This window comes from Mobula birostris, chromosome 1, assembly GCF_030028105.1.
Source record: "Mobula birostris isolate sMobBir1 chromosome 1, sMobBir1.hap1, whole genome shotgun sequence".
In the NCBI taxonomy this organism is placed as follows: Eukaryota; Metazoa; Chordata; class Chondrichthyes; order Myliobatiformes; family Myliobatidae; genus Mobula; species Mobula birostris.
In genome coordinates, this window is record NC_092370.1 from 90,718,636 (window position 1) to 90,743,691 (window position 25,056).

The window sequence follows — 25,056 nt, forward strand, 5'->3', positions numbered from 1 at the left end:
TTCTTGTTAATTGATAGGAGAACTGAAGACAAAAACAGAGGGGTTATGATATGGATATATAGGTTATGATGAGATCTCATCTGGAGTACTGTGAACCACATTGGTCTCGTAATTCATACGCTCATGTCTCTAACCCTTTGTTACTACCATGGAGCAAATCTACTCATTTTGATTTGACAATATCTGATATGTTAGGCAAGCAAATAGGTATATTTAAAATGGCGACTTATAGGCTCTTGATTAGTAAGGGGGTCAAGGGTAATAGGAAAAAGGCAGGAAAATGGGTTTGAGAAGGAAAATAAATCAGCCATGATCAAATGGCGGAGCAGACTCGATAGGCGAAATGGACTAATTCTGCTCCTATGTCTTATTATGTTAGAAATTTCTGAGCATTCTCCAGATGTCCTTCAGGGACTAAAATACTCTGAAAATGAATGCAGAAATTTCATGTCTTGAAAACTGAAGAAGCTGTATGTCTTCAGGTGTCAGGAATTGAACTGCCATTTACCTTTTTGAGTATCCAGCTCCTTCATCACTACCACTCTGGGGTTGCAGCATGCACTGCACTAACTCACCTCGGCTTATTTAGCAGTTCCTCTTAAACCATTACACAGAGGGAAATCGACAGCAGGAGCATATGAATACTATGTCTGTGATGTTCTCTGCATTATAGCTTCCTAACTTGGACTTACATACACATTCCTTTGGTATTCTTGGATCAGAGCCTTGGGCCTTGCTACCGAAGGTGTCTCAGGGGCACCCACCATAAGGAGACAATAACTTTGAGAAAATGAGCTGCATCTAATTGTTCATGGTAGCCAGGAATGTGTGAGAAATGCTGACTGTGCCAGCAATCATGAAAATGAAAAAAAAGAGATAAATACACACTACATGCCTGTCCTTCTGGTGTCAGCTTAACGTACTGGAGGCAAGGATAGTTTTAGGCTACAGATTAAAATTGACCATATCCATGAAGTTCCATGCTGTACATCTCCCTGGATACCAGCTGCTGAGAATTCAATCAAAGTGAAAACTCCAAGCTTTATCATTTGCTGCTGTCCATTTTATTCCACCAAGCAAAATCTAAATTACAACCATTGAAAGCCAATTATCTGTTCCTCCATCCTAAAGCTACCTACTGCTTCTGATCTTAATTTGATTAATTCAATACCTTTCCATTCAAATAAACTGTTCAGGACCATACATGACAGACAAAAAAAGACCAAGTACCATTCATGAAAATCAGGGAGCTTGAGGACACAGATCACATCTGATTGATTAGAACGAATAACTAACTGATAGATAACCTTAAACCTGCACAAAGGTAAATTAAAATTAAACATCCAACACTAAAATTCAGTCACCTGTAGCTATCAACAGCTTTGTGTGGCAGAAAACCTCAGGCAGAACAAACAGTGGAACAGATTGAGTACTGTAGATTTCAAAAGGATGGCATGGCTTAAACCCTCGAAATGCGTATCAGAGTGTGCCAAATTCGCATTTTTCTAAATTAAATCCAAACTGGTCTTAAGCAGGCTGTGTTTCTCTTTAAACATAATATGTTAAATCATCAAGCAAAATGAAATGGCTAAATTACAAATCAAAAGCAATATTTAAGATCCCTAATTTGTACTTGGAAAAAGTTTTTTTAATCAAGCCAATATGTTATTGTTTGAAACTCAAATTTTGGAAAAGACTACATTCTAAGAGTGCTAGAGGGTACCACACATTATCACTGGGTTAAGTACTTTCTGCAGCTGTGCTGAAATTAGAGACACAGACTCTTTATTACTTAATATACATTTTTAAAATTTTCAATGCAATGTGATAGTGTCAATCTTGGTTAAAAATGCTAATAAATATTTCAAGGCAGGTTACTTCTGCAAAAAAAAAAAGCACTTTGGCAAATTCCTTTTCAAGAAGATGCTTATTTCAACTGTAGGGCAACACCCATAGTTTTACGCTAAGATGTTTAAGCAATAATTGCATTTTCAATGGCAAAATGCATCACCGTGATATTCTCTTTCACAGTTATGGATTGAACACCAGGTCTTTCTGAATGCCACTGTCAAATATTGAAAAAGTCCTATATTTCTGTTTCTATATTTGTCCAAATTCGCAATAATTTGTGTGTGTGCCATTTGGAGATAACCAACATCTATGCTGCAGTTCAAAGTCAGGGGAAAGATGCACCATGCTAGTTTTCTATTGCTACAAACATAAGAAATAGGGTAACAAATTCCAGTTTTTGTTGTATCATGTATCAAGTGTTTGCAAGCATGGCACACAAATTAAAGATAAATGTATTTACTATTATATCTGAAATAATACTTATGTTTGGACCGATTTGAATTACACTTTCTTTGTAAAAGGGAACAGCTGCAGTTTACATACTAGAATGGCCAGAAATATGAAACCAGCAAAAATTGGAATGGTTCCTGCATCCTTTACTTTGCCAAAACTCTTAATGATATATCATTCAATCAGAGAAGATCTTGGCTGTGATCCTCTCATATGAGAATACATTTTTATTATTTACTAAGAGCTTCTGAAATAGAAATGAACAGGCAGTCCCTGGATTATGGACACAGGGCTTATGGACATACAAATAAGCCCCAAAAATTACAAAATTCTGAAATGCCAGCTAAAATGTGCTTAATATTTACAAGTCCCCTGTTGCTAATTAAGAGAGCAGGATTATACATTCAGTTATGAACCTGGTGAGGAATGCTGTCATTTTAATGCCTACTAGTCAACAATAATTTCGAAGTCCCCAAACCTAAGTTGAATCTTGCCATGAATTTGCAAGATGCTTCTTGTTATGGTGTAACCTGGCACCATAAGCTTTCAAAATCCTATCAGGAATATTGATCCAACTCAAAAGATGTTACATCTGCCCCAATTTTAAATCTCTTAGCAGTTTATATCTTGCTTGTAAACAACTGCTTTATCCCTGCTATCTGCAAGTTTAACTGAGTTTTTTATTCCCTTCCTGAAACAATTTATCTGCATAATTTCATTTATCTTTTGCTCACTGGGGATACACGATTAAAAACAAACAAAAAAAAGCAGCATTTGTGGAGGCAAAGGGATGGTTGACAATTTGGCCCAAGTCCATGTTCAGATCCCCATCTTCCACCAACCACCACCCCCCCCCACCCCCGCTGAGTTCCTTCAGCAGCTTTCTCTTCTTTTACTTTTTAACCAAAGGCACAGAGTTGCTGGAGGAACTCTGGGGTCAGGCATCTCCAAAGGCAAACGATTAGCAGACATTTTGGGTGGAGACCCTGTAGAGGTCTATAATGTAGACCATTATAGACTTCATTATACATGGTCTATAATGAAGGAATTACATTTTAATTAGAGACAGAAAATAATGGACATACTCAGCAGGTCAGGGAGAAACTGTGGACAGAGACAGTGCTAATAATTACCCTTACATCAGAGTAGGCAAGATGAAAGATTATCAACCTGACATGTTGATATCGGTTCTGTCTCCACAGATGCTGTCTGACCAGTTGAGTAACTCCAGTATTTTGTGTTTTTACTTCTGATTTTCAGCATCCGCTTTTTTCCCAATTATCTTCCAATTACAGTAAGTCGCTTGGAACATTACACCTGAGCAGCAGCGTCACTAATAGAATCTGCAAGTGCAATGCAAAATCATCTCTGCAAATATACAGAAGGATGACCCAAGAACAAATCATCTATAGCTTAAAATGTAATTGTCTTAAAATCACTAAACAAAATCTCGTGCACATTCAAGAATTTTAAAAAACTTGAAAATATTTAAAAGGCTGGAAGAAAATCTTGATTAAAGAATAATCAATGGTTATATAAACTATAGGTATGGAAAATGGAATAAAAAACAGTAAATGCTGGAAAGATGCAGCAGCTCAGGCAGAATCTGTAGAAGAAACAGTTCAGGTTTCAGACTTACGATGGTTTATTGCCTCTGATTTCCAACATTTGTTTTGCTTTATACCTTACTTATATGACCATCCTTTTTGAAACTTTTGAAAATGCAGGAGCATATACTGATATGAATCTTACATTAAGCCTGAGGACATGTGGAGCTTGGTCTTCAGGCAACTTTAACAGACCTAATGTCTGGTGCTGGCAGCAAACCAAATAAATATTAATGACAGGCAACTTGCCTCACCAGTTTTCATACCTAGGGGTTAATTGAGGCTAGGATAAAGGGTAGGAAGTGAAGCAATCAAGAAAGATGTATTTGATTTCCCATTTTTTTTATTGGCAATGCCTACTACTATTGTACAGACAATGTAGCAAGAAAGGTGAACACAGCCAAGTGTCAAAATTACCTCAACTGGTTTACCCAATGATTCAATGACCTATTTTTGATGATGGTCGCTGTAGAATGAATATGTGATCAGGGCACTGATGCAATTGTTCAAATAAGAACATACGAGGATGGGTTTGGTGCTCTGACAATCATATTTAATCTAAAGGACAGTACCTCTGACGCTAGAGCATTCCTACTGTAACATAACGATGTAAATTTGGTTAAGGCCCTCACATCTAAAGTGGGGCTTGAATTTGTAACCCATAATTGGAATCCTCAACTCCTTTGCAACATCACCAGCCTTACCTAGGCTGACACATCTAAGAAAACAAATCCCCCCACTGATCTCCCTCCCGGCACTTAACCCTGCAAACGGAAGAAGTGCTATGTCTGCCCATTCACCTCTTCCCTCACCTCCATTCAGGGCCCCAAACAGTCCTTTCAGGTGAGGCAATACATCACCTGTGAGTCTGTAGGGGTCATCTACTGTATCCAGTGCTCCCGGTGTGGCCTCCTAGACATTGGGGAGGCTCAACTGGGGGACTTCTTTGTCGAGCACTTTTGCTCCATCCACAAAAAGCAGCATTTCCCAGTGGCAAAACATTTTAATTCCAATCCCCATTCCCATTATGACATGCCAGTCCACGGCCTCCTTTAAATTCCAGTAATTCCCACCTCCTTCTTTCTTTCTCCACTCTGGCTCCCCTTTTACTTCTACTCTTCTCCTCACCTGCCTATCACCCCCACCCCCGGTACCCCTCCTCTTTCACCCCTGCTCCCATAGTCCACTCTCCTCCTCTATTGGATTGCTTCTTCTCCAGCTCTTTACCTTTACCACCTATCACCTCCCATCTTCTTAATTCATCCTCCCCACCCACACACCTGTTATCACCTATCATCTTTTAGCCTGTGCTCCTTCCCCTTCGCCACCTTCATATTCTGGCTTCTTTCCTTCCCCTTCTTTTCCAGTCCTGATGAAGGGTCTCAAACTGAAAGGTCGACTGTTTATTCCTTTCATAGATACTGCCTGGCCTAATGACTTCCTCCAGCATTTTGTGTGTGTTGCTCTGGATTTCCAGCATCTACAGAATCTCTTGTGTTTAGAAAAGAAATTAATAATGTGTTAAAAAATAAAACCCTGTGCTACTGACTGAAATATCATTCTTTGTCTCAGCTAGCTTGTCAAGCAGGGAACTGTTCTTCACTCTGATGATTTGAAGTGATTATGTTTAGGATTGAAGCTGAGAAGATGTTTATGCTTTATGTGCAGAGAGATGAGCAAGCATTCTAGGATGGTACAGCATAGGTGAGATGGAAACACACTGCTCCCTGTGGAAGCCAATCAACAAATACAAACTTGAAAACATTTTTTTTTCTTAGCTGTGAGTGGAAGACGTGGCAGCCACCATCAAAGAAGCTGCCATATCAGCCAGAACCCAACTTCATTAGGGTTCCACCTCTTGCACTCCCATTTCCAGGATTGGAGAGGAAAGCAGAATTATTCTCCATGGTCCTTCCAAAAGAAGATGAACTTCAGGAGAAGTTGTGACTCTCTCAGTAGGTCTCAAATAAATTAACTTGGAGATCGACTTGAACTAATGCTCCAGAAGTCTTGAACTCATAAGTAACTAGTCTTTTGAACCCCTGGTTGCACCAGATAGCTATAGAGTTCATAACTTCCATTTCAGTGAGGCCATTACCATGACGTCAGCATGACCTAATATGATGATGCTAGAGCGGTTTGGAACATGGTACAGGATCTCCAGATTTGAAATGGTTAGGGCTCACTAACATAGGCTGATGTGGGCTGATGGAATTCTTGTAGCCATGGAATTTGTGCTTATTTCACCAGAGTTGCAAAGCCACATCCAATATTCCATCGTTAGCTGGTAAATATATGTAATACATATTGTCAAGAGAAACTACGTAGACTGGCTTTATTCTGAGGTCTGGATAGATGCACTCTGAAGATAACTACAGAATTTAAGACACATATTTACCAGCACTGAGTGAGAAAGAACAGTGTGATGGCATCCACATGAAGTGCATCCAGGTTCCAGAGACACAGTACCGCCTCATGGTTTACATTACGCTAACTTTACTCTCAGCCTATCAAATGCCATGCATCCGAAAATAAAACTTAAGAGCACGTGGCAATGACAAACTTGACTACGAAGCACAAGGTCTGGCATCTACGCAATAAAAAGAAGCAACTTGTTTTTAAACCTACGAGCATGAATCGCTCTGCCAAAAGCTTCTATAATGGACGGTCAGAACAGCACCAAGGTTGGAAACATAAAACTTACAGTAGTGAGGCAGGCAGGGTTAGAGTCCCCAAGGGGTGGTTAGTAAGAGAGTTTGGCTCTGGGTAGAACAGATAGGAGAAAAAAATAAGACAAGGTAAGCAGCAAAGTTACATATTGAAACAGTTATTATTAAACAAGGGTAATTAATAAAGAATAGGCTTCCGAAGGTTCTATGTAGCAATGGCCCATGATGCTCACTGAACGTAAGAGAAAGATACTTGGCAACATGTCAGGGCTTGCAAACTTTCCTCATTAACTGTTACAGGAAGAGAGCTTTCCCACAGAGGCAAACTATTGAGATAGCACGTTAATCCTTTTGTGGCCTCTGCTAATTGTCAACAGACAGAAAATCAGTTAACAAAAGAAGCTCATGACTATATCCAAGAGCCTCTTGTTTATTGCATTGGATGTAACAGAGTTTTACTAATTTACTATGGATCTAAATGAAATTGACGACCAGCTGACAAAAGCACAACTGGTCAACAGTGGAGGTTCCCATAGCTTTTGTGGCAACACTTATTTGCAAATTGAACTGTTGCGATTATACAAAGATTTGTATCAGTTTATCAGTAAACTGTAGTATACTTTATATATAGAAAATAACAAAATAATCAACTGTAAATATCAGGTAAAAACATTACATGCACAGAAATAGATAATATTTGCAATTACAGAAAGGTATACAACCCTAAAGCTTTCTCTAATTTCAATGTGATAATGATGATTTCAACTTCAGTCCAGAGAGTAGTGACCTCTCTGTGGGTCTGCAGCAGTTTGATCCTGTTTCTGGGATACCCCGTTTAGCTGCAGTTTCTTGTCATTATCCACAATCAAATAAAATATGTCAGTCATATTGGAATCCTTGCCTGCAGCACATATGAAGTGAATTCCACTCTTCTAATAGAAAAATCTGTACATTATGAGGCAACCAGCAAAGGTGGAGGACCGTCCACATAAAGTATCGATTCCTTTGGAAGTGGACAATAATACTGTAGGAAGACATAGTATGCAAAGTAACTGGACAACTCATGCTTGGCACTGCAGAAGGTGCTTGCATGAAATGAAGTTATAGTGCAGAAAAAGATATTTCACCTAAGAATTTCAAATGAATATGTGTACTCCACTTGAGCTTCCTCCTTTACTTCAGCTAATTGCATCAACGCATCTTCCTATTCATATTCCAAAGATGCTTACCTAGTTTCCTGAAGCTATGCTATTCACCTTGACAACAATTTATGGCATAACGTTCCACATTCTATATATAGAAGTCTTCACTGAATTCCCGACAGGATATGCTTGAGACAAATTCAGTTTAAGGCAGAGCGTGAATGCTGAAGCATCTATCATTCTGATTTGCTATAGTTTTTCTTGTAATGACAACCTATCCTTTATCTTTCTCCCACTGTACTAGGTCATTAGTGCCAGTTAGGCTAATGAAACCAACTCTTGTGGCTTGGGTTTGGTGGTGGTTAGAATACTTACGGATCTGGTGACTAGCAATTTAAAAGCTGCCCAACTTTAATCTGTGGTATCTTTTTTTTTTGTTTGTGGAAGGATGGAAATTTAATGATCTCATCAGACCTCCCTGAAATTTGTCTAAATGTAACAAATAAATACATCCCACAGACTCTTAGTCTCACAAGCTAACCAGTCTTAATCTCCAATTACAAATATTGCGAGTTTTTATAGTTTATTGGTCCACAAATGTGGACATGACTATCAATTGCATTTATAGTCCATCTCTAATTGAAGAGGCAGTAAAGGGTTACATATGCTTATAGGTTTGGAGTAACACATAAGTAAGGATGGTAGACTTTCTTCCTTGAACAATGTTAGCACACAAGATGGGTTTACACAACAATCCAGCAGTTTGTGCTTAATGTTACCAAAACTAGCTATTTAATTAATTCCAATTTATATAATTTCTGTTCATTTAAATTCAGTAGCTGCAATGTTGGATTCAAATTTATGCCTCTGGATCTGTGATCCACAACTTTGACTGTTGTTCTAGTATTTTAATCACCATACCAATTTATCGCTTACTTTTAGAAGGGATCGAACTTGAACAGGATTTTCAGTCAGTATCCACTAATGGTAGGCAAGTTTGGAGCAAAGGTGGGAGTTTACAAGGAAGCAGGAGCATAATGAACCTGAAGGATCAAGTATCAATGCTGAATACTATGCACTAGTAACAATTGTTTTCAAAATATTTTCAAACCTGAAAATGAGATTAAGCTAGGAAGAGGAAATGTAGCTTTTCACATATATTATGGCACCAGAGGTTATTGCAGACCCAGGTGCCATCTTCCAGTCTGTCTGTGAAAAAGTTTCTTCTTTGTCCTTTTTCATGTCTTTCCTTTCCTTTCAAGGTGGCTAGGGTCCAGTCGGAGTCTGCGATCTACAGCTACAGCTCTCAATGGGCAGTGAGCTCTTCTTCTCTGATTTGCCATGCAGCCTGACGTTTTGATATCTCCAGGTGCGGCCTGGAAGACTTGCACCTTCAGTGGGTGACACGGTTTCTCGCTGACGTCACTGACTGAAGCGTTACGCAGATTGAAACATCCAGGCAGCAGGAGTGTGTGCTGCTGTTGGAAGGCCCTTGCACTCAAGCGATCTCTCTCTCTCTCCCTTGATGGTGAGTGAGAGTCTGTTGGTCCTCGAGTTGGAGAACTCAGAGAAGTGACGCAGCAGACTGTAACATCGAAATAGCTAGCTGCTGGTTTCCCCCCTTCTTGTTGCAGGAGTGATATCTCTGTCTCTCACTGGCGAGAGAGAGAGCCTGTCCGAGATATTGAAGTGTTGGGATGGACAGTGGTTTTGATGGACTCTAGATCATAGTCTCTTTGAGGTCTTTACTATTGCTTGCATGGTGGGTGGTGGGGTTTGATGCTTTTGCTAGAGCAAGTGGGGGAAGAGTTAATGCTTTTGCTGCTGTTTGTCCATGGGAGGAAGGGGCCTTTGGGGTTCTAATGCTTTCTCTCATTCATTCTTTGGGTTTCTTTTTATGTTTCGTGGATGTCCGTGAAGAGTAAGAATTTCAGGTTGTAGGTTGTTTACATTCTTTGATATTAAATTGAACCAGTGATATTATTTTGTACATTATATTTAGAACATTTGTTAACAAAATTTAAACAAAAGGTTACACTGAGAGCTATATAAACTGGTGGACTGTTTATAACAATTCCTACCCCTCAGATGCAGCGCTGAACTATACCAATGCTGGTTCTGTACTCTGAGTACTGGTCACAGGACCCCATTTGTTTCAGCGTTTATGAAAACCTTCCCTTTAAGATCTGATTTTATGAGTGTGCATTATGATGATGAAACCTCACTAATCAGCCATACTCTGAGACCTGGGGGGGGTGGGGGTGATATTATACAATACTCTGATTCATATAGGACTGCCGACTCTAACCCCATTATTGTGAGATTGTTGGAGGGAATAATATTATTTGGTTTGATCCTAAATTAAATAAAGTTTCAGCATAAACTTTGAAAATATAAATTTGCTATCAATCTAACTGGGGCATAGGAACAAGGACAGCTCATTGTATAGCCACTTAATGAGATCTTGGCTGATCTGTATGTATTCTATTTATGTGTCTTAACTTTGACTTTGAAAAAATCTCCAAATATTAATTTAGTCATGGGATAGATTTCTACTATCTACTTTACCCCCATCAATTCACTCTTTATCCACCACCCAAAGAGTACCTCTCAAAATTCCAGAAATCTCAAGCCTGCTGGCTTCTAAATAATAGTCTGTTTTTTTCTATTAATGTCCTAGGCATAAAACAATAGCAGCTTCAGAGAGTCAAAATGCTCCCTTATAGGGGAAAAAGGATTCATTTACGACTGGCATATTTCTCCTTACTACGTGCAAACTCACTCACTCTCAAGCTAATTTTAATTCCATCAGATGGCTGCCAGATTTACCACCTCAATTCTTACTGCTCGCACCTGCCTGTAGCCGTTTCCTGATCCCCTCTACTTTGCTGCCTCTTTCCTGTCTTGCCATCACTGCTTCCCAAGAAGAACAAGAATAAAAAAAAAATCAACTCATTGTGAAAGCTCAGTGGCTTTACTCAATGATTAATTGGACCCAAAGATGCTGTTTTTACCTACTATTTTAGCACACTGCATGCATCCTAATTTCAATGCTTATGGTCAGGAGGGGAAATTCACTTAAGGTTCTGAGCAACTGTTGAAAACACTTCACTTGCTTTAAAGCACTTGGGAAACCCTGAGGAAGGCAAATAGTATGTACGTGCAGCAAGCAATCAGGAGGGTAAGTACAAGAAAATTTGAGAGAAAAAGAAGAAATAGTTTGCTCTACTAACATCTGGATTATTGTGAAAAGGTCTGGTCTCTTACCCCAAGGATGGACAAATCCCTGGCCATTTGAACATTGCATGAAATATGTTAACCTGAGAAGCTCAGATTTTTTTTTACATTGAGTAGGAGAACACTTCAACCAGGAAAGAATATTCATAGATACCAACACATGTAAGAACTTTAACAAATTTCCAATTCTGAAATCAAAGCAATACTAAAGTAAAATTTTTAAAGTATTGCAGTACAGGCACATATGCTATAAGCACAAAAGACTGACGTGTACTTATATAGCACCGTGACACCGTAAGAATCCTTAAATGGCTTTAACATTTCAAGTGCAGCTCTTCTGTAATAAGAAGCCTTTTTGTACACAGAATCATCTCAAAAGCAGGAACATGATAATGAGCAGAGAATCTGTTTTCAGCATAGCTAATTGACTAGCATAAAGGGATAACTTCCTGCTTTTCCCCCCAAATAGCATCAGAGGATATTTTACATCTGTTTGCAAAGCCATATTTTAACAGCTTATCCAAAGAAAAACACACGGGGCCTTGGTGCTGCACTGGAGTAATAGTCTGGATTTTCACACACAGGTGAGATCTGAACCCACGGCTTACTTAACTCAGAGGTGATAGTGAACGGCGTCATGGTGAAACTATACAAAAAACTGGCTCAAGAAAGGTGGCAGCCTTTTAACAAAAGTCCATGTGAGAAGACTTCAATGCTGCTGGTATGACCTACAATGAAATCCTTCAATTTTACGAGATTAACTATCACCACACAATGTGAGCATTAGTTGGCTCTGAAGTCCAAAATGAAACTTCAAAGAATAGAATTGGATTGATCTGAAGCACTTTAGTGAATGGAGCCACATATTGTCTGCAGAAACCACAGAAATATTTAATTTTAATTAGCTGATCCATGTAATCCAAACAATGTGCTTTGTAAAATTCAAGACAGAAAGAGTAAAATGACCAATATACCTCAAGGAAGTTCGGGGAAATTCCATCTGCATCTTCTGCCTTACTATCATCATTGGCAGATTTCTGGCTGTTCCTAGCTTGACTTTGTTCATCATTAAGGGCCTGTTCAAGTAGATGTTTGTTTAAGATCCTGACAGGACTTTCAGTAAGGCTGTATCCTGGAGAAATAGACAGTTCCTGCTTCCCAATAAGATCGTCGCCATCTGTTTCCACCTCTGATTCCACTGACATGCAGACTGGACTTGGTGATCCGCCACTAACAGTCTTCAGAAACTCTTGAACTAAGATATAATTCGACCTGGGTTCTGCAGGCTTTGATCTACTCACAGACCTGGTCAATCTTTGCACACTGTCGCAAGCTATGGGTGTGTGATCTATGATATTAAACAAACTCGAAAGGCCATCATTAATGGTGGTGTGAACAGGACTGTCTCGAGTGGTGGTTGATCTTGCCCAAGCTGATTCATTGAATCCCTTCTGTGGAGTACTTGGCAAAATACGATCCTTTGGCTGATCTGATTTTGCAGAAACTTTTCTTTGTAGTTTCGGGGAGCCATATTTGGGTGAGCAGCATGCTCGTTCAAACTTTGCCTGCATTTTCTCAACTACTGGTGCCACCTGCTTATTCCGCAAACTTCGTGAGGGTGAAGATACAGGAGTTGAACCTCCTTTTGGTGTCAAGCACTTGTGCGGACTGCTGGTGATGTTCCTAAGGCCTTCAGTCTGCAATCCTACACTGATAGTCTGTGTGGTCTGTGTTCCTGTACTTGTAGCACCAATAGTCTGACAGGCAATGTCTTTGAACTGGGGCTCAACTGAGTTTGAACGTATTCGACTCATGACTGAATGAGCTACTTCTTTCATGTCATCACTCATGTTGCCAGATATGTTAAGATCATGCAGTGATGAAGCAAAGCCTATAGTACTACAGATTGGGTGCTCCATTGGATGGAGACCACCCTCCAGCAGATCTTTGTGGTGCTTTCCAATCTCACATGGCCACCTTCCAAACACATTCGGTGATCCTCCCTTTGGCTCATTCCCATTTGACTTGATCCTGGAAAAAGTAAAGTCTGAATCTGGCACCTTCATTACATCACTGTTAGGTCGCGTTGACCCTTCAAATCTGCGGATCACTGGTGGGCTGTGATACAGTCGCATTCCTATCTTATCTGAGCCCGCACTGCTGCGCTGGAGCTGCTTTTGAGTGGAATCTTGCCCGCTGATTGTACTGGTTGTCATTGTAGCACTGGTTGTAAGGAACCATGAGGTAGCCTGGAAGGGCTCAGCCGGTAAACTGCTCACTGTTTTCTCATCTTCACTCTTTTCCAGCCAGGCTTCTGCTGGCTTATCTTTGCTAGTGTACTCCAAGCTTTTTCCATTAAATTCCTCAATATATTTCAAGTCATCTGGAGACAATGGTGGGGTTGCTTCATCCTTGGTCTTGTATGCATGTTGACTGGAATCACTAATGAAGTGCTTCTCAGGGAGAAATGGAGAACTGTCCATCAAGCGTTGGAACTCTGACATGGAGGAAACGGACTTTGCTCTTAAAATAAAACACAAGATTTTTTTTTAGAATACATGTCGCAAACAAAATGTGAAAGTGTCATATCAAATATAACACAGAGAAATATTTACTCCACTTCACAAATCAGTCTCTTCAGGGATCCAATGCCTGATATTATGTAAGCAAATATATCAAATTTTACCGCAGTTACAAAGCACAGAGTGGACAAAGTCGAAAGGATTATTAATCTGATTTCAAACCTACACTCCTCTGAGACATGAAGAAAGTGTTTTCAGGAAGATTTTGCAATATTTATTCTCATGTGACACTTCAAGGCATCAACTCATGCTAGGTTTCTAGTCTATGGTTGGATTATCGCATTAAAATCACACCTACCTTGTTCCTTATGCGTTAACCTCACCCTATCTGCTACATATTTTCTGAGAATGCATTTGCTCAGAAACAAGCCATTCACTGCTAATGATCCCTGCATTTCCTTCCATTCCTTGCCCATCATGCTTACCTAAATTCTCTGAAACAAGTAAGCTATTCATGTCGTTAGTACCAGTTCTTCATTTATAACGCCCTTGGCAAAAGGAGCCTCTCCTGTCCTGAATACACAAGACTGTGTTCTAATAATGGCTTGAGACTAGAAATATCTTCTACTCAACTTTTCCCATTTCAATCAGGTCAGCCACTAGGTTTCTGAGGAAATTTTAATCTGCAGAGAGATAGCAGGCAACTGCAGGAAACGTAAAGTTGTGGTGGTAGGGGATTTTAATTTTCCATACATTGATTGGGATTCCCATACTGTTAGGGGTCTAGATGGTTTAGAGTTTGTAAAATGTGTTCAGGAAAGTTTTCTAAATCAATATATAGAGGGACTAACTAGAGGGGATGCAATATTGGATCTCCTGTTAGGAAACGAGTTAGGACAAGTGACAGAAGTCTGTGTAGGGGAGCACTTTGGTTCCAGTGATCATAACACCATTAGTTTCAATTTGATCATGGACAAGGATAGATCTGGTCCTAGGGTTGAGGTTCTGAACTGGAAGAAGGCCAAATTTGAAGAAATGAGAAAGGATCTAAAAAGCGTGGATTGGGACAGGTTGTTCTCTGGCAAAGATGTGATTGGTAGGTGGGAGGCCTTCAAAGGGGAAATTTTGAGAGTGCAGAGTTTGTATGTTCCTGTCAGGATTAAAGGCAAATTGAATAGGAATAAGGAACCTTGGTTCTCAAGGGATATTGCAACTCTGATAAAGAAGAAGAGGGAATTGTATGAAATGTATAGGAAACAGGGAGTAAATCAGGTGCTTGAGGAGTATAAGAAGTGCAAGAAAATACTTAAAGTAATCAGGAGGGCTAAAAGAAGACATGAGGTTGCCTTGGCAGTCAAAGTGAAGGATAATCCAAAGAGCTTTTACAGGTATATTAAGAGCAAAAGGATTGTAAGGGATAAAATTGGTCCTCTTGAAGATCAGAGTGGTCAGCTATGTGCGGAACCAAAGGGAATGGGGGAGATCTTAAATAGGTTTTTTGCGTCTGTATTTACTAAGGAGGAAATCAAGTAGTGAGATCATGGAAACTGTACAGATTGAAAAGGAGGAGGTGCTTGCTGTCTTGAGGAAAATTAAAGTGGATAAATCCCCAGGACCTGACAGGGTATTCCCTCAGACCTTGAAGGAGACTAGTGTTGAAATTGCGGGGGCCCGGGCAGAAATATTTAAAATGTCGCTGTCTACGGGTGAGGTGCCGGAGGATTGGAGAGTGGCTCATGTTGTTCCGTTGTTTAAAAAAGGATCGAAAAGTAATCCGGGAAATTATAGGCCGGTGAGTTTAACGTCGGTAGTAGGTAAGTTATTGGAGGGAGTACTAAGAGACAGAATCTACAAGCATTTGGATAGACAGGGACTTACTAGGGAGAGTCAACATGGCTTTGTGCGTGGTAGGTCATGTTTGATCAATCTATTGGAGTTTTTCGAGGAGGTTACCAGGAAAGTGGATGAAGGGAAGGCAGTAGATGTTGTCTACATGGATTTCAGTAAGGCATTTGACAAGGTCCCGCATGGGAGGTTAGTTAGGAAAATTCAGTCGCTAGGTATACATGGAGAGGTGGTAAATTGGATTAGACATTGGCTCAATGAAAGAAGCCAAAGAGTGGTGGTAGAGAATTGCTTCTCTGAGTGGAGGCCTGTGACTAGTGGTGTGCCACAAGGATCAGTGCTGGGTCCATTGTTATTCGTCATCTATATCAATGATCTGGATGATAATGTGGTAAATTGGATCAGCAAATTTGCTGATGATACAAAGATTGGAGGTGTAGTATACAGTGAGGAAGGTTTTCAGAGCCTGCAGAGGGACTTGGACCAGCTGGAAAAATGGGCTGAAAAATAGCAGATGGAGTTTAATACAGACAAGTGTGAGGTATTGCATGTTGGAAGGACAAACCAAGGTAGAACATACAGGGTTAATGGTAAGGCACTGAGGAGTGCAGTAGAACAGAGGGATCTGGGAATACAGATACAAAATTCCCTAAAAGTGGCGTCACAAGTAGATAGGGTCATAAAGAGAGCTTTTGGTACATTGGCCTTTATTAATCAAAGTATTGAGTATAAGAGCTGGAATGTTATGATGAGGTTGTATAAGGCATTGGTGAGGCCGAATCTGGAGTATTGTGTTCAGTTTTGGTCACCAAATTACAGGAAGGATATAAATAAGGTTGAAAGAGTGCAGAGAAGGTTTACAAGGATGTTGCCAGGACTTGAGAAACTCAGTTACAGAGAAAGGTTGAATAGGTTAGGACTTTATTCCCTGGAGCGTAGAAGAATGAGGGGAGATTTGATAGAGGTATATAAAATTATGATGGGTATAGATAGAGTGAATGCAAGCAGGCTTTTTCCACTGAGGCAAGGGGAGAAAAAAACCAGAGGACATGGGTTAAGGGTGAGGGGGGAAAAGTTTAAAGGGAACATTAGGGGGAGCTTCTTCACACAGAGAGTGGTGGGAGTATGGAATGAGCTGCCAGATGAGGTGGTAAATGCGGGTTCTTTTTTATCATTTAAGAATAAATTGGACAGATACATGGATGGAAGGTATATGGAGGGATATGGTCCGTGTGCAGGTCAGTGGGACTAGGCAGAAAATGGTTCGGCACAGCCAAGAAGGACCAAAAGGCCTGTTTCTGTGCTGTAGTTTCTATGGAAAGATGGGGCCAGTAATCTTCACACACTTCTCTTGGAGTACAGGTTGGTAAAAGACAGCCGTACCTGGGTTGATTGATGTTTCTTTGCTCAACTCAATAACTGGGACACTAATTCCAGACTCTTGCACCACAACCCTGACTGCAACCCACCCCAGCTGAGATCAGATGAATCATTTGTAATCAAATCAGAGGCTTCTTTGTTTTACACAACTTAGCAATGGAAAACTGGAATACAGAAGGAAGGAGCACCACTAAGGGCTTTTCTTTTGGATAGAATTAAACAACAGCCTAAACCAGCTAAGAAAACCATGATCTTCTTTCAATGAATGCAAACAATTCAGTACTACTGACATAAGGAATTGAGAGAATTGTTAATCCCAACTCACATTTGGACCATACAAGGAAGCCTATTTTCAGCTTTAAGTTTCAAGGCCCAGCACAATCATAATGGATGATTAAAGGAACATTTTAGGTGTATCACTGTACATGTAAGTGTTTTTCGTGTATGATGCCTATCAGAAGCCAGTGGGGAAAGTGAGCAAAACCTATTTTGATGATCAGGCAGTAACAACTAATATATGAACAGAAAGCTAATACATTCCCCGCACCGCTGAGAAACAATCTTCTAATGGGATGCTGGAAGATGAGGACTCATATGTTCAACAGAGTAAGTGTGAGGAGACTGGGACAATGAAAGTGAGAAACCTTCAGAATGCCAGCATGAGGTACGAACTAAATTGTTCATTCATTTTCTGCCATGCTCCTTGAAAATTCTCAAACTCCCAAACCCAACATATTGCCACCCAAACCCTGCCACACCAGTGGGCTCCAGTGAATTTCCTAAGATCTGCTGTCAGAAGATTACATCGATACTTCCAGTGGGCAGGGGATCAATACTATGTCACGTCCCCTCGGTCTTTGGTAAGAATTCTGAACAATTATTTCCCAGTCAGGAAATGGAGAGGCATCAAAGGCAGCAGTGGTAAAAAAAAAGTTTGTGGTGATTTTGATTTCACTACAAACAGCAGAGGGATGAAAGGGTAAATGCTACTTTGTTTCATAGGTAAACTTAATTCCATAACAAAATAAGGACATTCCTTAACTGGCTTGATTGTAATATTTAAACCTGTCTTTCCCTCTTGGCCATGGACGTCGGTTTTCCTGGGAGCAACACAATGTGTGCATTTTGTGGCCCAAGCTCAAGGTATAGAAGAACTAGCAAGCAGAAGAGAAGAAGACTTGATCTCTTACCTCTGAAGATTTGCTTTACGCATTTCTTCTTCTTGAAACTCAGAAGCTTCCTTTGTTCCACATATTTCACTCAGGGCCTAAAAAATGGAGAGGAGCACTTAAAACTACTCTGAATTTTACCCACTGCTTTGCACTGTGGTGTATTGTTTATATTTGCATAAAATTGTCCCCGTCCACCCTTAAGAGAAGCTTAAATTCACAATATCAGTATCAGCTGCAACAGTACAGCAAGCGATGGTAAATTCTGCTCCCTTCATTTCTGAAATGATAATCTGCAGTGCCCCTGAATGGGGAGAAATTCATCTTTAAATAGATGACAAAGAACATATATTATGGTGGCAATGGAACTGGATATCATGAATGAGTACAACATTCATTATTACATTGCAGGTTTAGTGCTACCCAACCAAGGAGGAAGTTCTAGGCAAAGATCTTTTTATGTTTATTGAGAAACAAAGCAACTCAACCTCAATGCAAAGTATCCTTCTAAATACAACAGTGTAAAATAGTTTACCACACTTCCGTAAATGCTAACAACAGCCTGGCTGAAAGCTGTTTGTGATTTTTCTTGATCAGGTGCAGTTCATACTTTGAGACAGTTAATGCTGGAAAGATGTTCCAACATTTTTTTAAGTTACCATGAACTTAAATTATAAGGCACTCTGCAAGTCACTTTAATAGATCCAAAGGTAAATAAAAAGGTAGCTATGTTGGCATTAGAAAGGATGTCCAAACTTCAAAGGGTGAGAGTCTCTGTGGCTATGGAGAGGAGTAAAAACAGAGTTAGATGATGGCCCTCCTTCAAAGGAAGTAATATTTTCCTCAAATTATAATGAACTGGCTGGTGAGAAACTTCAGCATAGCTTGCCTGGTGTCCGCTTTGGTCATTGTGAATTCATGCAGCACCTACTGGCACCAGTCTGTGCTTGCATATTTAAAAGTATAAACAGAGTCAGTTTGAATAGCAGCGAAAAGATTAATGCTCATGAAAGTGCAATGACATGAAACAGTGCAGAACACATGGGGCTGGATCATACTGAGGCCTCTGAATGCAACAGCAGTTCTCACTTGTATTGTGCTGAGTGGTGAGGCGAGTTTTGTATCTGATCCCTCTCTTTCAGGGCAAGTGTAAGTGGCATTAAGTGATGACATAAGACAAAGGAGCAAAATTAGGCTATTCACCCACTGAGTCTGCTCTGCTATTCCATAATCACTGTGACTGCAGAAATTAAAGTTGAGAGATCAAAAAATACAATTATAAGCTGTATATATAGAACCCCAGGATCCAACATAGATACATTTAAAGATAAGTTGGCTGGGTTATATGATAACATTAACAATAAGAAGGTGGTTTTTGTCTGTGGGGATTTTAATATTGACTTGTTAAGTCTTCATGGACATACACAAATAACAAATTTTATCAATACAATGTTTCGCATGAGTTTATATCCTTCAATCACACAACCAAGCAGGATAACTGTAAATAGTGCTACAGTCATCGATAACATATTTACCAATGTTACTGATGGGAAAATAACAGGAGGTTTACTCATAAATGATGTTAGCGATCACCTGCCTGTTTTTGTAGCTTTTGAGAGCCGCATCATGATTAATAATGAAATTAAAACTAGTAGGTTAACTCGACATATAACAGAAGCTACCATTAAGTCTCTTAAGGAGGAGTTAATTAAACAAGATTGGAATAGAGTCTATGTAGATGATGTAGGTGAAGCCTATGAAGCATTTGTTTCTGTAATAACTAATTCGTATGATAAACATTGCCCACTAGTTTAAAAAGTTGACAAAGTATATTGATAAGCCTTGGTTAACAAAGGGAATACAAAATGCTTGTAAAAAGAAAAATGTATTATATAAGAAATTCTTAAAACATAGAACAAAGGAAGCTGAAATTAAATACAAGATATATAAAAATAAGTTAACAAGTATTATGAGATCCAGTAAAAGGAGTTATTATAGTAAATTATTGGAGAATAATAGAAATAATATTAAAAATACTTGGAGAGTTTTAAATGAAATTATTAAAAAGGATAAAAGAAAAACAATTTACCCATATTACTTTAATTCAACAATGATATGGTAATACAGGTGTCCCCCGCTTTTCAAACGTTTGCTTTATGAAACCTCACTGTTACGAAAGACCTACATTAGTACCCTGTTTTTGCTTTCAGAAGGTTTTTTCACTGTTACGAAGAAAGGCAGCGCACGCACCGAGCAGCCGCTCTCCCCCGGAGTCGGAACTGCATTCTCGCCGGCATTGCTTAAACACATGCCTGTGAGCAGTCGTTTGCAAGATGAGTTCTATGGTATCGGAAAAGCCTAAAAGAGCTCGTAAGGGTGTTACACTTAGCGTAAAACTAGACATAATTAAGCATTTCGATCATGGTGAACGAAGTAAGGACAGAGTGAGTTTGGCTTGTGGAAGCTGACGAACATGATGTTGAAGAGGTTTTGGCATCCCATGACCAAGAACTGATAGATGAAGAGCTGAGGCAATTGGAAGAAAAAAGGATAACAATCGAAACCAAATGCAGTAGTGAAATGAACGTGAAGCAACTGCATGAGATTTTCGCTGCATTGATAAAATAGGTTTAGGAGATATTTGCAAAATGGTTTGAGTCCTTACAAAGAACTGTGTGATAGAAAAATGCGCGAGGCTCAGCAATCAAGCAAGCCTTCCACATCAGCCACAGCAGACGCCGAACCTCGACTTTTGACATCGAGGCAGGCAGTCATAGGAGAAGATGAGCTGCCTGCTCTAACAGAAACAGACGACAAGATGATACCCCAGTGTCCCACCACCCCAACAGCCAGGCCGCGGACAGATACCGATTCGCAGAGAATGCAGCGGTAGCCGGGAGGCACACAGCACATCTTTAAGAAAAAAGCCGAAATAAACATACTAATTAATTAGGTGCTGCCCGACACGTAATTATCGGCCCAGATCAGGGACGACGCAATCGGAAATCGGCACTGATCTGGGCCGACAATTATGGGCAGCACCTAATTAATTAGCATGTTTGTTTCGGCTTTTCTCTTAAAGATGTGCTGGATGCATCCCAGCTACCGCTGTACCCCTGCATGCTTCGCGGATCGGTATCGGTTGGTGGCCCGGAGGGTGGGGGCCACTGCACCACCCCAACCTGCGACGACTCAGCCTAACACACCATCATCCGTGTGCTCGGCGCTGACCCGATTCTGGTAAGTGATACTACACTGTACATACATTGTTTCTACTTTATATAGGCTGTGTATTTTTGTGTGTTATTTGATATGATTTGGCAGCTCATAGCTTAAGGGTTACTGGAGAGCGCTTGCGTGAGATTTTCTGCCGACGGCGCTTGCGTGAGATTTTCGCTACAGAGAACAGTGCAGTAATGATTGTGGAAAAGTATTTCTACTTTATATAAGCGGTGTATTTATCATATCATTCCTGCTTTTACTATATGTTACTGTTATTTCAGGTTTTATGTGTTATTTGGCATGATTTAGTAAGTTATTTTTGGGTCTGCGAACGCTCACAAATTTTTCCCATGTAAATTAATGGTAATTGCTTCTTCGCTTTACGACATTCCGGCTTACGAACCGTTTCATAGGAACGCTCTACCTTCGGATGGCAGGGGAAACCTGTAATGGATACTACGCAAACATGAGGAAATCTGCAGATGCTGGAAATTCAAGCAACACACACAAGATGCTGGTGGAACGCAGCAGGCCAGGCTGCATCTACAGGAAGAGGAGCAGTCGACGTAATAAAGGATACTAATTTGGTTGCATATAGGTTTAATGATTTCTTTGTTAATGTGGGAACTAAATTAGCTAAATCAATTACTGAACCCAGCAATAAAGATGGAGTAGATAGTAATACAGGTGTCCCCCGCTTTTCGAATGTTCGCTTTATGAAACCTCACCGTTACGAAAGACCTACATTAGTTCCCTGTTTTCGCTAACAGAAGGTGTGTTCACTGTTACAAAAAAAGGCAGCACGCAAAAAAAATCAGCGCGTGCCCTGAGCAGCCGCTCCTTCCCGGGATTCGGAACAGCATTCTTGCCGGCATTGCTTAAACACGTGCCTGTGACCATCTGTGCTTTATGTCAATTTATTTTGAGTATCCATTTGCAAGATGAGTTCTAAGGTATCGGAAAAGCCTGAAAGGGCTCGTAAGGGTGTTACACTTAGCGTAAAACTAGACATAATTAAGCGTTTCGATCGTGGTGAACGAGGTAAGGACAAAGTGAGTTTGGCTTGTGGAAGCTGACGAAGATGATGTTGGAGAGGTTTTGGCATCTCATGACCAAGAACTGATAGATGAAGAGCTGATGCAATTGGAAGAGGAAAGGATACCAATCAAAACCGAGTGCAGTAGCCATCGGACTGAAAGTGAAGTAATCCAGGAACTGAACATGAATCAGATGCGTGAGATTTGTGCTGCAATGATAAAGTACGACTTTAATTTTGAAAGGGTACATAGGTTTAGGGGATATTTGCAGGATGGTTTGAGTGCTTACAAAGAACTGTATGATCTAAAAATGCGTGACGCTAGGCAGTCAAGCAAGTCTTCCACTTCAGCCACAGCAGACGACGAACCTCAACCTTCGACATCGAGGCAGGCAGACATAGAAGATGACGACCTGCCTGCCCTGATGGACAATGAGATGACACCTCAGTGTCCCACCACCCCAACCCCCGGGCCTCAGACAGATACATTGCCGCGGAGAATGCAGCAGTAGCCGGGAGGCACAAGGCACATCTTTAAGAAAAAAGCTGAAATAAACAAGTTAATTAATTAGGTGCCGCCCGGCATGTAAATGTCGGCCCAGATCAGAGGCGATTGTCAATTGTGTTGCCTCTGATCTGGGCCGACATTTACGTGCCGGGTGGCACCTAATTAATTAGCTTGTTTGTTTTGGCTTTTTTCTTAAAGATGTGCTGGATGCGTCCCGGCTACCGCTGTACCCCTGCATGCTTTGCAGATCAGTATCGGTTCGCTGCCCGGACGGTGGGGGCCGCTGCCCCGCCCCAACCTCCGACGACTCGGCCTAACACACCATCATCAGTGTGCTCGGCGCTGTCCCAATTCCGGTAAGTGATACGACACCGTACATACATTATTTCTACTTTATATCGGCTGTGTATTTTTACATGTTATTTGTATGATTTGGCAGCTTCATAGGTTAAAGGTTACTGGAGAGCGCTTGTGTTTCTGCTGAGAGCGCTTGCGTGAGATTTTCGCTATCAAGAACAGTGCAGCAATGATTGTGGAGAAGTATTTCTACTTTATATAGGTTGTGTATTTATCATATTATTCCTGCTTTTACTATATGTTACTGTTATTTTAGGTTTTATGTGTTATTTGGCATGATTTGGTAGGTTATTTTTGGGTCTGCGAAGGCTTGCAGATTTTTCCCATATAAATTAATGGCAATTGCTTCTTTGCTTTACGACATTCTGGCTTACGAACCATTTCATAGGAACGCTCTACCTTCAGATGGTGGGGGAAACCTGTATTATCAATATAAACACTTACACTATGTTTATTAGAGCAACTGAGGAAAAAGAAATAATTGATATAATATATAAATCAGATACCAAGAGATCAACAGATTGGAATGGATATGATATGTATTTAATTAAAAACATCATTGACTGTGTTGTGAAACCACTGACTCATATTTGTAATCAGTCTTTGATTGCTGGAGATAAACATATATTTTGAAATTATAGACCAGATTCTTTGCCCTCAGTTTTCCAAAATATTGGAAAAAATATTTGTAAGAACGTTAAATAATTTCATAACAAAACATAATATACTCTGTGAACAGCAATATGGTTTTAGAAAAAAACAGAACCACTACAATAGCATTAATAGATTTTGTAGAAGAAATATCAAATGCTATAGAAAGAAATGAATACACAGTGGGAATATTCCTTGATCTAAAAAAAAGCATTTGACACCAGTGACCATAAATTATTATGAACAAAATTAGAAAGATATGGTATTAGAGGGGTGGCACATGACTGGTTAAGTAGTTATTTGGAAGACAGGTATCAGTATGCACATATAAACAATTCGAATCCAAATCCTTTGAGGGTAACTTATGGGGTTCCACAAGGTTCAGTGCTTGGTCCGTTGCCGTTCATTTTTTATATAAATGATATATGTATGGTCTCTCAGACATTAAAATGTATATTATTTGCTGATGATACAACTATATTTTGTAGTGGGGAACATCTGAAACAACTTTTGGATACAGTGGAGAAAGAGCTAAAAATTATAAAGAAATAGTTTGATACTTCTGAACTGAAATAGTTCTGAACTTAAAGAAGGGTAACCTTGAAGGTATGAGACGTGAATTAGCTAAGGTAGACTGGCAAATGACACTTAAAGGGTTGACGGTGGATATGCAATGGCAAGCATTTAAAGATCGCATGGATGAACTACAACAATTGTTCATCCCAGTTTGGCAAATGAATAAATCAAGGAAGGTAGTGCACCCGTGGCTGACAAGGGAAATTAGGGATAGTATCAATTCCAAAGAAGAAGCATACAAATTAGTCAGAAAAAGTGGCTCACCTGAGGACTGGGAGAAATTCAGAGTTCAGCAGAGGAGGACAAAGGGCTTAATTAGGAAGGGGAAAAAAGATTATGAGAGAAAACTGGCAGGGAACATAAAAACTGACTGTAAAAGCTTTTATAGATATGTGAAAAGAAAAAGATTGGTTAAGACAAATGTAGGTCCCCTACAGACAGAAACAGGTGAATTGATTATGGGGAGCAAGGACATGGCAGACCAATTGAATAATCACTTTGGTTCTGTCTTCACTAAGGAGGACATAAATAATCTTCCGGAAATAGTAGGGGACAGAGGGTCCAGTGAGATGGAGGAACTGAGGGAAATACATGTTAGTAGGGAAGTGGTGTTAGGTAAATTGAAGGGATTAAAGGCAGATAAATCCCCAGGGCCAGATGGTCTGCATCCCAGAGTGCTTAAGGAAGTAGCCCAAGAAATAGTGGATGCATTAGTGATAATTTTTCAAAACTCTTTAGATTCTGGACTAGTTCCTGAGGATTGGAGGGTGGCTAATGTAACCCCACTTTTTAAAAAAGGAGGGAGAGAGAAACCAGGGAATTATAGACCGATTA

At 40.0% G+C, this 25,056-nt stretch overlaps 1 protein-coding gene across 2 annotated transcripts in view; it reads right to left on the reverse strand.

Annotated features, from left to right (window-relative positions):
• Positions 1-25,056, reverse strand: part of LOC140198140 (microtubule cross-linking factor 1) — a 217,437-nt gene that overhangs the window by 13,666 nt on the left and 178,715 nt on the right. For both annotated transcript variants that reach the window (XR_011886109.1, XM_072259104.1), the window contains exons 13-14: positions 17,894-17,970; positions 11,931-13,479 (exon numbers count right to left, since the gene is read on the reverse strand). Coding sequence is in view for 1 of the 2 variants with exons in the window: in XM_072259104.1 (XP_072115205.1) it covers positions 11,931-13,479; positions 17,894-17,970 (1,626 nt within the window). In the remaining variant the exon portion in view is untranslated. The remainder of the gene's footprint in view (positions 1-11,930; positions 13,480-17,893; positions 17,971-25,056) is intronic.